The sequence below is a fragment of the Marmota marmota genome, unplaced genomic scaffold, assembly GCF_001458135.2.
Source record: "Marmota marmota marmota unplaced genomic scaffold, marMar, whole genome shotgun sequence".
Classification (NCBI taxonomy): domain Eukaryota; kingdom Metazoa; phylum Chordata; class Mammalia; order Rodentia; family Sciuridae; genus Marmota; species Marmota marmota.
The window spans coordinates 1527477-1542834 of record NW_026000139.1 but is presented as its reverse complement, the minus strand read 5'-3'; the positions used below and the strand labels follow the sequence as shown (position 1 = coordinate 1542834).

Here is a 15358-nt window from a genome sequence, read left to right as displayed (position 1 = left end):
GGGGGGGGGGAGCGGGGACCTGCCCAAGATCATCCAGCTGGTGAGCCCTAGGAGGAGTCCAGACATCCGGAGCATCTAATCTTTGTGCTCCACCAACCCCTGGGCCAGGAACTCGGCCTCCCCTGGGCACTTCCGGTCGGCAACTGTCACCCCCAGGTCACTTTCTTATATACCTATCCCCTCTCTTCTGCAGGGCTGTGCACTTGAGGGAGGGGACTCATGTCTGGGTCACCTTGAAATGTCCCCTCCCCCAGAATTCAAAGGATGCCTAGCAGATGAGGGAATGGGTGGATAAACAGCAGATGGATCACTGCATCTAGATGAATGGACTACAATGCTCAGTCACTTGATGAGTCTGTTTTAAGAGCCAGTCCTCTAAGCAGGGTCACTCCTACTGAGCCATCTTATTATTCTGAAACCCCTCTGTACAATGACCTCAGAGCTCACTCCCCGGCTTCCCATAGCAATCCAGCCAGGAGATCTATCTTTCTCCCAGAAGATCCAGCCCCCTGCCTATTTATTTATTTATTGAGATATTAGGGATTGAAACCCCGGGAGCATCTTAACACTGAGCTATATCCCACTCCTTCTCATTTTTTTTTTCTGAAATAGGGTCTCACTAAGTTAATGAGAGTCTCTTTAAGTTGTTGAGGCTGGCCTCAAACTTTCCATCCTCCTTCCTCAGTCTCCCAGGTAGCAGGGATTACAGGTGCACGCCCTGATGCCCCTCCAGCCTCCCTGTCTTTAAACAGTCCACGTAAATGTAAATGTATCTCAAATGCATTTCCCAGTCCTGGACTCTTTTGGCAACTTTAGGCACCTGTACTTAACCCCCTAGCCTGAGATCCACAGGACTCCTCCTGAATCCCTGTCTCTCCCTGTCGTTGGTCCCGGATCAGTGATCTGGAACTCGGTCCTGCTAGTAGCTCAAGTGGAGCGATCCTCGACCCTCCTCTTGCACGCTGTACGTGCGATCCACGTGAAACTCCTCCATCCTACCCTCACTCTATGTCCAGGGTCTGACGCTCACTCCACCACCTTCTTCCCTCCTGGGGATTGTCGCTATAGTCCCCTCAGTGGCCTTCCTGCACCCATAACGGCTCCTTCTCTGTCTATCTCCAGCAAACAGCCAAAGGGATCCTTTAAAGCCCAGCCAGATCCTGTCTCCCGTGACTTCTCATTTCCCGGAGAGCAAAATCCAGGTCCTGGCAATAGCCCGCCAGACCCCACGTGAGCTCTCCCGCGTTGCCTCTCTGACGTCACCTCCTGCTCTTCTCTCCCTTGCTCTTCTGGCTTCGGCCACACTGAGATTCCTCCTCAGGGCGTTGAGTCTGTTCCGACTGCAGGGCCTTTGCACGGGCTGTGCCTGCTGCCTAGTATGCACTCCAAGGCTCCCTCTGCCCTTGCCTTTGATCCTTTTCTGTAATGTCACCTTCTCAGTGAGGTCTTCTCTAATCACCTCATTTAAAATTGCAATCCTCTCCCAATACAATTCCACATCCCTTACCCTGCTCTATTTCTTTTCTCTGTAACCATCATCGCCGGCTCACAGTCCCCCTATTTATCACTTATTTATGTTTATCTCCCATTCCCCTCCTCCCTCTGCCCATTGCAGTAGAATGCAAGCTCCGTAGGAAGGGATTTAACATGGCTTGCACAAAGCAGCTGCTCAATAAATATGTTCGGAGTGAAGATTCGGGGCATGGTCCTTGATCGCACCTCTCGGGACCAATTTTCACTCTTCCAGGTCTTGTGCCGACCTTCCCCCCTCCCCCGCCCGGAGCTGAGGGCTTCCTCTTAGGCTGAGATCCTTTTCCCTCTTCCCTGAAGTCTCACTTGCTTGGTCCCTCTGCCAGCAGCATCTGCCATGATGCTCCAAAGGGACTCACCTCACAGGACCTGCAGCTCACCATCCTCAGAGAGACCCAAGTGCTGTCTACAATTCCAGCTGATGCAATGCTCCTCAGGGGACCCTGGGCTGCAATGGGAGGCATTATTCTTGCCAAGGGTGACACAGGTTCATAGCAGTAGGACTTGTGGATTCCTGTGCCTTCCCAGCATCCCTTGACTCTAGTTTGCAAGCTGTTTCCGTGGGAAGCCGTATCTCGTTCTGGAGTTCAGCTCATTCTCTACTTGGAGACGTCCTGTGCCTCAGGCGGTCCTCACAGTCAAATCCAATCCTCTTCTCAGCAGTTGGATCTCTTGTTGCAAATGGGCAATCGGCAGGCTGGACTGGGAGGAAAGCAGTGGCCGGGGGCAGGGTTGGGGCTGAGCAAGGGCAGCAGATGGATGTGTGTTGTGTGGTGGGAGTTCAAGGCTCAGGCAGGTTGGGGCTGACCTGCTTGGCTGACCTGGGTAAGAAATGCTGAGCCGATTTTTCTCCATATGATTTTTCTGGGTCCTTTGACCTGAACTTGAGAACCGGGCGATTATTGATATACAAGAGTGTTTCTCGTGTGCTCGTCCACGCCTGCGCGTCCACACGCTCACGCACTTGCTCTCAGCCCTGAGAACTGAGTGAGCTATTCTCACCCGTTGCCTGAGCAGGGAGAGTGGTAGAGGGCTGTGCTGGACCGTGCAGGTCAATCCCAGGATCAAGTTCAAATCCTTGGCAGAATCTGCAGTCTGGGTACTCAAGGTGTGGTCCGTGGAGCTGCAGCATCCCCTAGAAGCTGGTAGAGACGCAGAAGCGCAGGCTTCTGTGCACCCCACTCCAGATCCGCTGAGTCAGCAGCCACCTTCTAGCAAGATCCCCATGGGACTCGGGTGCACATTAGGCTTGAAAAGCACCTGTCCCTGTGGCCCTGAAGATCCAGCCCCAGCTTCCTCCCCAGTTCCTTTCAACCAGTTTCTCCACCCAACTGGCTCTTAATAACTTACTGCATCCTCTGCTGTCCCGGGAAAGATTCACCGCTGTGTCTTGGAGCAGGGCCTTTGCACATGCTCTTTCATTTTGCTCTGCTTCTCTGAGCAGCCTCCACCCATCCTTTAGGTCACCTATGGTCACCTGCCATGTTCCCTAGGCTGGGTCCAGTGCGTTCTCTATACCTCCATGTTCCTCTAAGCTCCTACCAGAGAATGTACCATTCTACACTGTAACTCTCAGCTTAGGAATCTGTCTCTCCTTCCAGGACAGAGACCCTTAGTCACTTTTGCATCTTGAAACCTAACACCAAGGAGAAGTTCATCAGCAACTGTTGGATAATGAATGAAACAAAGAGGGAAATGCCAATCTCATTAAAAAAAAAAAAAAAAGGTCTTGTTTGCATCTCAGTTTCTGCTAAAATGAGCATGCCCGCCCCCGCACCCCAGTGACACCCCCTAGAGCAGCTGTCGAATCCTAGACTTCTCTCAAACTCCGATGCTTTTTCCAGCCAGTGTCATGTTCCTGCAGACTACCTCCAACCAGGCTCCATTAACGAGATTAACCTTGAAAAAGACTGGACGCGCCAAGTCTGCAGGCCGAGATATCAACTGGAGTTTCAGAGGCCAAGGCACAAATTAGCCAAATCCATCTTGCCCCTGGGCTATCTGCCCCATGGTGAACCTTGGGCTCTCTGGTGGGCTCGTGAGCGTGAATGAGGGTCTGGACTTACATTCCCTATGGGATCCAGCAGATTGAGGGTGTCTGGAAGTGGAGACCCAAGGGTGGCTCATTCACAGCCCTGGGTGCAAGCAAAGAGCAAGCATGTGGGGCCGGCCAGGCACAGTGGCACACGCCTGTGATCCCAGCGGCTCGGGAGGCTGAGGCAGGAGGATCATGAGTTCAAAGCCAGCCTCAGCAATTTTGTGAGGCCCTAAGCAACTCAGTGAGACCCTGTCTCTAAAGAAAACATTAAAAAAGGGCTGGGGATGTGGCTCCGTGGTTAAGCAAGGGAGGCAGGTTCACCACGCACCCTGTGAGGGGTTGTTAGCATCAGGTGAGGCAATAGCTCAGACATGCGCTGCACCCAGGAACAGCTCACAGAGGAGTGGAGGCCATCAGGGTCAGGGATGTCCCAAATCTAACGGACCCGATGCCATTTCTCTTTGCAGGATGTAAGGTTTGGGTCAAACGTAGAGGTGCAGGTCCTCTGCCAACACCCAGGGCAAGTTCGTGTCTTGCAGGGCAATCATCAGGATTCACTCTGCACCCTGCTCATCATTTCCGGTAGTTCCAAAACGTTTTCCAGATTTCTCTTCTTTTTTGTCTGAATTGATCCTCACACGCAGGCAGGGCTGCTGGTGTTCTGGCCACATCGTATCTCCGGGTCCGTTCCTCCGCTCTCACAGTGGGAAGGACAGCGCCTGAGCTTGGGCTGCTTTGGAAGGTTGCAATGAGCTGATGATGAAGAAGTGCCAATCCCAGGGTCTGGCATACAGTGGGTGCTTGATAAATGCTGGCTGACCTTAGGATCGAGCAACACAGAAAGAGCCCTGGACTGGGAATCCAAAGGCCACCCGCCATTGCAGGCACATCTCTGATGTGGATTTGGACGCGCCCCCTTGCCTCCACCCAGAGATGGGCTGGATCTGGGGCTCTTCCTGCTCCAACATCGCTGGTCTCCGGTTCCCAAAATGATGTTAACCTGGGCGAAATAAGCACTTTGTTCGGAGTGGCTGGCTGTTCTGCCCCATGAGCGGTGGCTTTGATGGGGGGGGGGGGAGCAGGCATGTGGCTGGGGATCCAGGCATCTTACAGAGTTTTGCAGAAAGTTCAGCCCCGACTCTGATCAGAGTCTGGGAATCTTCCGGTTGCCATGACGACGACGGCAGCAGCCTCTTAGCTCCAGGTTGCTGATTAGCAGGAAAGCAGGGGGAGGGGGGGTCCTTGAGGAACTCAGCACCGGTGGCTGCCCCTCCCCCAGGGAAGTGAACTATGCCGGCCCTTGACTCCACTGTTTCAGCTGCCCCCCCCCGGAAAATCTCGCCTTCCTTTTAAGTATTTTTTTTTTTTTAATTTAATGCAACATGGACAAGGAGGCAGCTGCCATCACTCTTCAGCAAAATGGATCTCGGGATTTTTCTTGAGGCCCTGCAAAGGGTACAGAGCTGGAGACAGGTTGATGGAGGTGGGGGCCCGGCTGATTCCACGGAAGTGCTGTGCGTCTTCAGACCGCACTCTTCCCAGGACCCCCACTTCGTTGTTTGTAATAAGAGGTCGAATCTGATGGATGGTTCCCACAAAGGATCAGTGGTCAGAATTCACTAGTTCATCCATCCATCCATCCATCCATCCATCCATCTCTCCATCCATCCATCCATTGAGTCATTCAACAAACATTCTCTGAGCAGAAAGACACTGCATCAGACACTATATCTCTGGGGATTCAGTGACCAGTTCCCCTTCCCATGAAGCTTGTGTTCTAGTCCAGAAGAGAACTGGTTAGCCAACAATGTAGAAAATGATTGTTTCAAATGATAATAAGTGATATAAAGAAATAATGCAGCAGGCACCAGGGGTTTCTATGGTGGGTGAAGAGGAGAAGTGATGCTTCAATGAGGAGGAGGAGCTACATAGGCAAAGAACTGGAGGAAATGCCTGCCAGGTGGGAGGCAGCAGGAGCAAAGGCCCTGGGGCAGGTAACCGCTTGACCTATTTGAGAAAACAAGGAGACCACGTGGCTAGAACAGTGAAAGGGACAGAGAGGCATAGGAGATGGCATTGAAAGCAGATCATGCAGGGTCTTTGGACTTTATTCTTGACCCCATAGGAAGCTGAATTACCTGGGTTGTTCTTTAACATGCAGATTCTTAGGTTCACCCCTTTAAGACTCCTTTATTATGACTGGGATGGGACCTAGGAATCTGCATTTTTAAAAAAATTCCTGGGGAGCCTCGGCTACTGCATCAAATTTGGGAAACTCAAACTTCGTGCCTTTTGAGTTTCTTTCAGTTTTCAGAAAGTTGAGACACAAAGCATTGGAATATTTTGAAAAAAGATTTCAAATGTTATATTATGGAAGGTTCCCTTCTCCCCACACCCCTCAGTGCTGCCTGTGTGCCTGGTAGAATTAATTATGGCTGTCCCTTTTATTGCACAATCCCAGGCCTGGCACCCAAGCCCAGGTGAGGCAGAGCCAGCACTGTTGGAAAAAGGAAATAAAACATCATCCACCTCGTCAAAGAGCGTGAATCCCCTCCCGCCTCATCCCCTCCCTCCTCACCACACCACAGCCAGGTTTTCCCATCCCTGAATCCCAGCCTTCCCATTGGCCCAGGGAATACCACCCCCAGCTGCCCCTACACTCCAGATGACTCAGTTTTTGTCTACTATAGGATTGTTTCTGGTATATATTTGTCGTTTGGTCCCCTACAATGCTTCAAGAGGCCAAAATTCCAATCTTATGTGTCTCCAACTCAAGGCTTTGCTAGGAAACAGGTATAAATCAATGAACTTTTGGATCACTTTTCTTTAAAAAAAAAAAAATGCTGTAGAGACAGGTGCAGTGGCACACACCTGTCATCCCAGAGGCTTGGGAGGCTGAGGCAGGAGGATGTCGAGTTCAAGCCAGCCTCCGCAAAAGCAAGGCTCACTAAGCAACTCAGTGCCACCCTGTCTCTAAATAAAATACAAAATAGGGCTGGGGATGGGGCTCAGGGGTCAAGTGCCCCTGAGTTCAATCCTGTAGATTTGAGAAGACGTGGGGCAATCTGAGTAGACAGAGGCGCTAGTTGGGTTATTGGCCATCTCTGGGTGTCCATTCCCATCAACGATAAGGTGAAAGCACTAGTCCAAAGCCTTTCAAAAGCCTTTTCTAACTTTTTGAAGGGAGCCTTCTCCCTAAGATCTGAGGCAGAAAGAACAGTCCTGTTCTCAGGGAGCTCAGCTTGCAGTGTGAGCGAACACAATTAAATGACAGCTCATTATTAGGGGCTGCCATCGGCATAGCAAAGGGACTGTCATATCCTAGAAAAGGAGCAGATGTCCCCGGAGTCTTGCTCCCTACGCCCGAGCACCTTCTCCATCTCACCAGGGGCTCCCTCTTGGCAGCTGCCGGAGCTCAAAACCTTGGAGTCATCCTTGACTCTTGCCCTTCTCCTACTCTCCTGCTCCTACGTGTAACCAGCAGTAGATGATGTTTGCCCTGCTTTCAAACTGTGTTGGAGCCTGACTGTGCATGGCCTCCATCCCTGCTGCTCTGATCTAAGTCTGAACCATTGCAGAGGGCTCCCCAGCTCTTCTCTTTCTTCCCCTCATTCCAGTGCCCCTCAATTCTAGAACAATCCCTCCAAAAGGTAAGACAAACTCCGTAAGTCTATTCCAAAGATTCCACATTTCAGCTCAGAAAACCCAAAGGCCCTCCCAGACCCGAAAGACATGATCTTTGATCTCACCTCTTGCCACTCTGGTCTTTGTTTTCTGTTCCTTGTAGATCCTAAGGGTCTTTAAACCTCCCTTTCTGCAGATACCTGGGTAGAAATTAGATATTACTATGCAATAAACAGCTCCAAAGCTTGGTGGCTGAAAACAGCATTCAACTATGGAACTTCATAGTTTCTGTGAGAAGGGAGTTTAGCCGGGTGGTTCTGGTTCACCATGAGGTTGTGGCCACATGTCTTCCGGGGCGGGGGGGGTGGCTGCAGTCACATCTGAAGGCTTGATTGGAGTGGGAAGATCCACTTCAAGGTGACAAGTTGGTGCTGGCTGTTGGCAGGGGGCCTTACTTCTTCACATGGGTCCCTCTGTGGGGCCACTTGGGTGTCCTTGCAAAGTGGCAGCTGTTTTTTTCCCAGAATGATCAAGAGAGCAAGGCAGAAGGTGCTTTCGGTGACCTAGTTGGAAAGTCACACATTATCACTTCTACCACATTCTGTGCACTTAAAGGAAATTAATAAGCCCATCCAACTTCATAGGGAAAGAAATTCGTTCCTTTTTTTTTTTTTTTTGATGGCATAAATGTCAGAGAATCTGTGAACACATTTTTAACCACCCAAGCTTCAAGGTTGGCCCCTATTTTTTTCAAGTCTGAGCTCCATCATTACTCCCTTCAAAGGTCTTCTCTGATTCCTTTCTGCAAGATAGCAGCCACCCCTCCATCCCTACTCCTGCATACCACTTTATTCTCACCATAATCGATCACCATTAAATAAGCCACAGGTTTACCTCTGTGTTGATTATCTACTCCTCCATCCAGGATGTAAATTCTAGAACTGCTGTGCCCACATCAGAAGCACTCAGGAAACTGGAGTTAATGCACTCAGGTGAACCTAAGCAGGACAACAGCAGGTCAAGGCCGGTCTTGCTGGGAGCAAGGCAGAAACTGCAAGCTTTGAGTTGTCAAGAGAAGACAATTTCTAGACTTTTTTGTTTGCATGAATAATCTCATTTTGTCCGCACAACAATGTAACAATTCCTAGCTCCAATTCCACAGAGACCCATGGACAGGGGGGGAAGGCACAGAAATGGAGCTCTCATAGTAGGAGACTGGGTCAGGGAGGTCTAGGGAGAACCGAGGCTGGGTAAGGTGGAAGGGAGTTCTAGAAGCCAGGAGCCGTCAGGGAGGAGGGCAGCCCTTATTAGAACCTCCGTCCCTCCTGGCTCTGCTTCTAAAGATTCACTGATATGCAGCTGACAGAGATGGATGTGTTTTTCTGCCCTTCCTTCAATATTGACTAGGCTTGGCTGCTCCCCTGGAAGCCCCAAGGAGTGGAGGGCTTATCAGATGCGTTCATCCTGAGTCCTGAAACCAGTCCTGATGCACTGGCTGCAGCAGCCTGGTGCATGAAAAATGCTAGTGCTTTTGATCGATGTCTGACCTGGGGGGTCTGAAGATAGGGTGAGCAGGGAGGAGAACTTTCTAGAAGGTGCCAAATACATCTGTGACCCCCGAACTCCTGACTCCTCCTGGTTGGGAGCTAGGAGTTAGAGCGACAGTTTCTTCAAAAGCTGAGGACCTAGGCAACTTCTTGTCACTCTCTGGGACTCTAAATAAGAGATGAGACTCCTTGGCTGCTCCCCCGTATTATTTGGAGCCTACATCTGTAGCAAAGGAGGGAGCTTCGGGTTACTCTCTGAGATCCCAGGTGATCTCATACCTGTCAGGGACAATTGGTTTGCAAGGAAGTAAAAGAAAAAGACAATTTCTAGACTTTTTTGTTTTGCATGAATAATCTCGTTTTGTCTGCACAACAATGTAACAATACACTGGCTAATATTATTCCCTGTTTTACAATTGAGGGAACTCAGACATGTTAAGTAATCAGACTTAAGTGATCTCCTACGTGATCAGTCATACCCTCCACATCCACGGCAGAAGTGTTTCAAGATCCCCAATTGATGCCTAAAACCAAGGATAGTACTGAAGCCTCTGTCTTCTCCTATACATGCACAACCGTGATAAAGTTTAATTTATACATCAGGCACAGTGAGAGACTAACAATAACTGATAATAAAATTAAATAATCATGTTGTAATAAAAGTTACATAAGTGCATCTCACTGAAAAAAAAAATTCATTATTCTTTCGGCTTTTATTACTCCAATGAAGCACTTAGCAAATCTCTTCAGCTTCCAGGTGGATAACATCATTGTCTTGGACTTTGGGGTCATTGTTAAGTTAAAGAAAGGTGACTTGAACAGGACCGTGGTACAGTCACAGTCGATCTGATAACCAAAATGGCTGCCAAGTGATCAACAAGTAAGGGAGATAATTCACTTCTGGGCAAGACAGAGTGGGATGATGCAAGATATCATCACATTACTTAGAATGGTGCACGTTTGGAACTTAAAATTTGTTTGTTTCTAGAATTTTCCATTTAATATTTTTGGGCCATGGTAAGCCACAGGTAAATGATGTCAAGAGAAACCGTGCAGGAGAGTGTACAGATGAGGTGGAGAAATCAAATAGAACTGTCAAAGTAGAGTTTCAGCTAATCATATCATGCTTTGTCCTCCAATTGTGTCTTGAGACAAGAAAGTAGAATGCTGGTTTCCTGCACCTCCCCATGGTTTAGTCAGGATAGGCTAAGGTATGCTGCAGTAACAAGCTCCAAAATCTGAGTGTCTTAATCTTAATAAGGTGTACTTCTCTCTTGAAAATCTGATGTGATTCTGTTGTTTCTCCTCCATTGAGGAGCTTCATCCTCCAGAATATGTGGCCCCCAAAGTCACTAGAACAGAGGAAGAGAGACCAGGAGAAGTCATGTGGGGTTCATGACTGGCTTAAAGTGGAAACGACTACTCAGAGACAATTGTCCAAAGATAATCTAACGGTTTCAACCTAACTACGAAGGAAGCTGAAAATGAAAATCTAAATTTCGTGACCGGTCCTCTGTATCACCTAACCCATGCCTTTTCATTTCTTCCCCCACAGGACAGAGCCCCAGAGCAGCCCCATAGGTCCAGCCCAGGATGGACCTTCAGAAAAACTGGGTCAGCGTCTGGCCACCGAGGCCTTGGGCACCAACAGCTGGGAGAGAGACAAGGCCTGCCGGGAGCTGGGTCCTGCCAGAGCTCGAAGGTGAGATTCCCTCCTCTTTCCTCTCTTGGTCTCTGGGGAAGTTCAACCTGGAGATTTAGAAATGAAGTTGGCTTCTCTGGCTGTTTCCTCCCTTCTTTTACAAGTTCCTCTTTCAGACCCTTAAAAAAGAGGTCAGTCGATTTTTTTTTTTTAATTTCCTGTAGAAAAACAGACAGTAATTGCTTTAGATCTGTGAACATGGTAGTTTCTGTCCTAGTTACTTGCCTCTGCCATGGTCCCACAAACCCAACCATTGACATTATGCAAATAAATAGGCAAACCTGAGTTCCAATAAAACTTTATTTATAAAAACAGGAAGTGGGGTAGGTTTGACCTTCTGGGTATAGTTTGTTGACTCCTAACCATAAATGATAGTTTCTTTCCATTTTAATGCTCGAAGGTGCCTTTGGTTCCCAAATCATGATTTCAGCCCAGATCTGAGTTCCAGATTTCTGTATTCATTCCTGAGTTCAGTTATTCAAAGCACCTTTTAAGCACCTGCTGTATAATAAGTATTTTATTGAACATCAGAGAGAAGTAACTTGCCCAAAATATGGCGGCCAGAGTGTGGCCAAGTGAAGTGTTGAACTCCCGTCTCTTTGATCTTAAGTCCTAGACTAACATCTAACACATTACTCTATAGATGCTAATGAAAAGGTTAATCTATCCCGTGATTCTCCCCCCCCCAACCCCAATATTAGAGACCATCCTATCTTTGGCCTCTGGAGAATCTAAATCCATTTACAGCACTCTGTAATCCAGCCTCACCAGCGGGAGCCAATCCTGTCCTGTTATCCTGCCACAGTCCCGGGCCAATGAATCTGGTTTCCCCACCAATAAATCTCCTCCAGATTCCTGATGTTGAATTGGAGGGTGTCAACGCCATTTTGTAGGTGGGGAAACTGAGGCCATTTTGTAGGAGGACCGAGATTAGCCCGAGGACCTCTGCCCCTGGTTCAAATTCTCTTCCTTACATTCTGCAGTTCTTGCATGACTAAGGCAGCAGTTCTCAGCTGTATTGAGAATTAGATAAAATTAGATAAAAGCTGAGGGCTGACTGCTGTGTTCAGAAAAAAATGTGTCACTCTGAAAATCCTGGGCACCTTTTCAGAAGGTTTATTGACCTCTGAGGCTGATGCACAGGGACCTCTAGTTAAAGACCCTGATTCTAGGAGACAAGGTTATGGCATTTTGAAGAAGTGGCTTAGGAAGCCAGAGATTTTGCCCACGCAGTCTCAGCGATGGGACTGATGTTTGCACAGTGACCAAGGTGAGGCTGTGAATTCAATGGGAGAGAAACACAGTGACGTCCAATCCACTCTTCAGAAGTGAAGCTCAATATCAGATCTGGAGAGTACTGTCTAGGAAACAGGGAGGGAAGTTATTGTGACAGCTGAGGGCGGGGGAGAGAGAACAGGGAAGAGGAGAAACTCTGTCCTTTCAAAACAGCATCTTCCCAAGGGTGGAAGGGGAGGCCGTGAGACTTAGAGCCCTGGGCTCTCCCTGGGATGCTGCCCTTGACAAACTGAGTGACCATGTTCCTCTTCCTCAGTTTTCATGATTGTAAAATGGGAATATGAAACCCCATTCTCAAGGTCACAGTGAGGAATCAACTAGACGGGACACCAACGGGTCCCAGCCGTGGGTCCAGAGCACAGGAAGTCTTGAAACATGTTGAGTGAGTCTCATGGGGCCGGGAGAGAAGGTTCTGGGCATGAAACCTGAACAGCGATGCCACATTGCCAACGTACAGCGTCTGGGTCTCTCGCACCCTTCTCTCTGGGACTGACTCTCTGACGTGTTAAAAAGCACAGCGATGATAATCACGATGGTGATAATAAAAGTCATAATGATTCCACGACGGTCATGCATCATTTAACAACGGGGATGTATTTTGAGAGATCCATCCTTAGGAGACGTTGTCACTGTGCAAACATCAGCGTGTGCTCACGCAAACCCAGATGGGACAGCCTGGCGCACACGGAGGATGTGTGCTTTATACATGTCCCATAGATGCACAAAGTAGCACGAGACTCAATCAAGGACAAGAGGACATGGTGCCATCGAGATCTGAGGTCAAGCACCATCTGTGGGTGGCAGCAGAGCGGGCTCTTTTGCGATAAACGCTTTCTTTTCATAAATAGGCGTTGGCTCTAACAATCAAAGTATAATGAGTACATCAGCTGGAAACTGTCATTTGTTATTGTCCCCAAGTATTATGGCAGCACCGAGGGTTTGTCCACACCAGTGTCACGGGGTGATGCGCTGGGCGGCAATCGACAGGAGTTTTTCAGCTCCGTTCTCATCTGATGGGACCACTGTCTGTCATTGACTGAAATGCCAGCGTGTGGTGCGTGACCCTCACAGAAGCCCCTTTACTGTAAACTGACTCCGTGCCCCAGCAGGGCGTGTGACACAAGCCCGCTCCTCTGATCCTGGCAATGACTTATGACACGGGGCTGCCCTTGATTCCCTTCCTCTAGGTGATGACAATGAGACCCAGAGCCAGGAAGAGACTGGGCTTCAATCCACTTAGTCAGGATCTGGGGCCAGGAGTCCTCACGGCTGTGTTCTCAGCCACGCGGATTTGACCTCAGCAAACTCGGCCACTGTGTGTTAAGCCCCTGCATATGTGACCGTCACACTCCTGGCCCTGCGTGTTGAACTACTGTGTACAAAACCACTAGGCACTTCTGCACACTTACCCACTGCCTGCCTCACCAGTGTGTGTTAACCACTGCACACTTACCCTCTGCCTGTGTGTACTTAAACCACTGCATACTTACCGTCTGTCTGTGTGAACTTAGCCATTTAACCATTGTATACTTACCCTTTGCCTATGTGTACTTAACCATTGCATACTTACTCTCTGCCTGTGTGTACTTAATCACTGCATATTTACCCTCTGCCTGTGTGTGTACTTAACCACTGCACACTTACCCTATGCCTGTGTGTACTTAGCCACTGCATACTAATCTTCTGCCTGTGTGTACTTAACCACTTCCTTCTTACCCTCTGCCTGTGTGTACTTAACCACTGCACACTTACCCTATGCCTGTGTGTACTTAGCCACTGCATACTAATCTTCTGCCTGTGTGTACTTAACCACTTCCTACTTACCCTCTGCCTGTGTGTACTTAACCACTGCAAACTTACCCTCTGCCTGTGTGTGTACTTAACCACTTCCTACTAACCCTCTACCTGTGTGTACTTAACCACTTCCTACTTACCCTCTGCCTGTGTGTACTTAACCACTGCAAACTTACCCTCTGCCTGTGTGTGTACTTAACCACTTCCTACTAACCCTCTACCTGTGTGTACTTAACCACTTCCTACTTACCCTCTGCCTGTGTGTACTTAACCACTGCAAACTTACCCTCTGCCTGTGTGTGTACTTAACCACTTCCTACTAACCCTCTACCTGTGTGTACTTAACCACTTCCTACTTACCCTCTGCCTGTGTGTACTTAACCACTGCAAACTTACCCTCTGCCTGTGTGTGTACTTAACCACTTCCTACTAACCCTCTACCTGTGTGTACTTAACCACTTCCTACTTACCCTCTGCCTGTGTGTACTTAACCACTGCAAACTTACCCTCTGCCTGTGTGTGTAGTTAACCACTTCCTACTAACCCTCTACCTGTGTGTACTTAACCACTTCCTACTTACCCTCTGCCTGTGTGTACTTAATCACTGCATACTTACTTCTGCCTGTGTGTACTTAACCACTACATACTTACTCTCTGCCTGTGTGTACTTAACCACTGCACACTTACCCTCTGCCTGTGTGTACTTAACCACTGCACACTTACCCTCTGCCTGTGTGTACTTAACCACTGCACACTTACCCTCTGCCTGTGTGTACTTAGCCACTGCACACTTACCCTCTGCCTGTGTGTACTTAGCCACTGCACACTTACCCTCTGCCTGTGTGTACTTAACCACTGCACACTTACCCTCTGCCTGTGTGTACTTAACCACTGCACACTTACCCTCTGCCTGTGTGTACTTAGCCACTGCATACTTACCCTCTGCCTGCTTCACCACACTGAGCACTTAACCACTGCATACTTCACCACTACCAACTTGACGGCTCCACTTGTGACCACTGCATACTTAGCCGCCGCATGCTCTGTCACTGTGCGTAACCTCGTGTCTGTAACAGCAGTATACATAAGCACTGCGTCCTCAGCCCCTGCACATGTAACACCAGAGTGCTTCATGCCTTTCTACCCCTTTAGCCCCTTGGTGACGGCACACCTGGCAGGTGTTGGGCAGGCCGCTGCAGGGTGAAGAGGTCGAGGGAGGGCAGACTCCCCTGGGCAAAGTCACTGGGGAATTATAAGGGGCTGGATCCATGAAAGCCATCTCACAGACTTCAAATCTACCCCAATTTAAATACTTTCTCAGTTTTGCCCTATGACTTAAATTCGAGTCCAAGACAGTGGTTCTCAAACTGGGCTCCCTTGGCAAATATTCCAGGAGTTTGAATATTTGTCTGAAACAGAGAGACCTTTTCCTCATTTTAAAAGACATACAATGAAAAGGTTTTGTTTTGTTTTGTTTCTTGAGTATTTGTCCCTTATTTATTTATTTATTTTTCCTCTCAAATCCCTGGCAGCTGTTCCCCGGCCAGGCTGTGTTTATATGAAACCTGATGATTTAACACGTAGCTGGATTAGTTCATCCACTCACCCCTCATTTGGTCACTGGACAAATATTTATTAGGCTCGTCCTCTGTGTCAAACACTTTTTGGACACAATATTTGGAAAGGGCCACTGCATCCACCCAAGCAGCCTGTTCGCTTCCGAGTATGTGTGTTGTTTGCGCTTCATGACATGTAAGCATGATTAAGCAGCACGTCCTTGATTCCAGTGACATTTATTTTTAACCTGCTCAAAGCGACTCTCTTGGA

At 48.7% G+C, this 15358-nt stretch overlaps 1 protein-coding gene across 1 annotated transcript in view; it reads left to right on the top strand.

The window, feature by feature from the left end:
* Nucleotides 1–15358, top strand: part of Srrm4 (serine/arginine repetitive matrix 4) — a 148120-nt gene that overhangs the window by 95907 nt on the left and 36855 nt on the right. The window contains exon 2 of the mRNA XM_015505156.2: nt 10295–10441. Within this exon, the coding sequence (XP_015360642.1) occupies nt 10295–10441 (147 nt within the window). The remainder of the gene's footprint in view (nt 1–10294; nt 10442–15358) is intronic.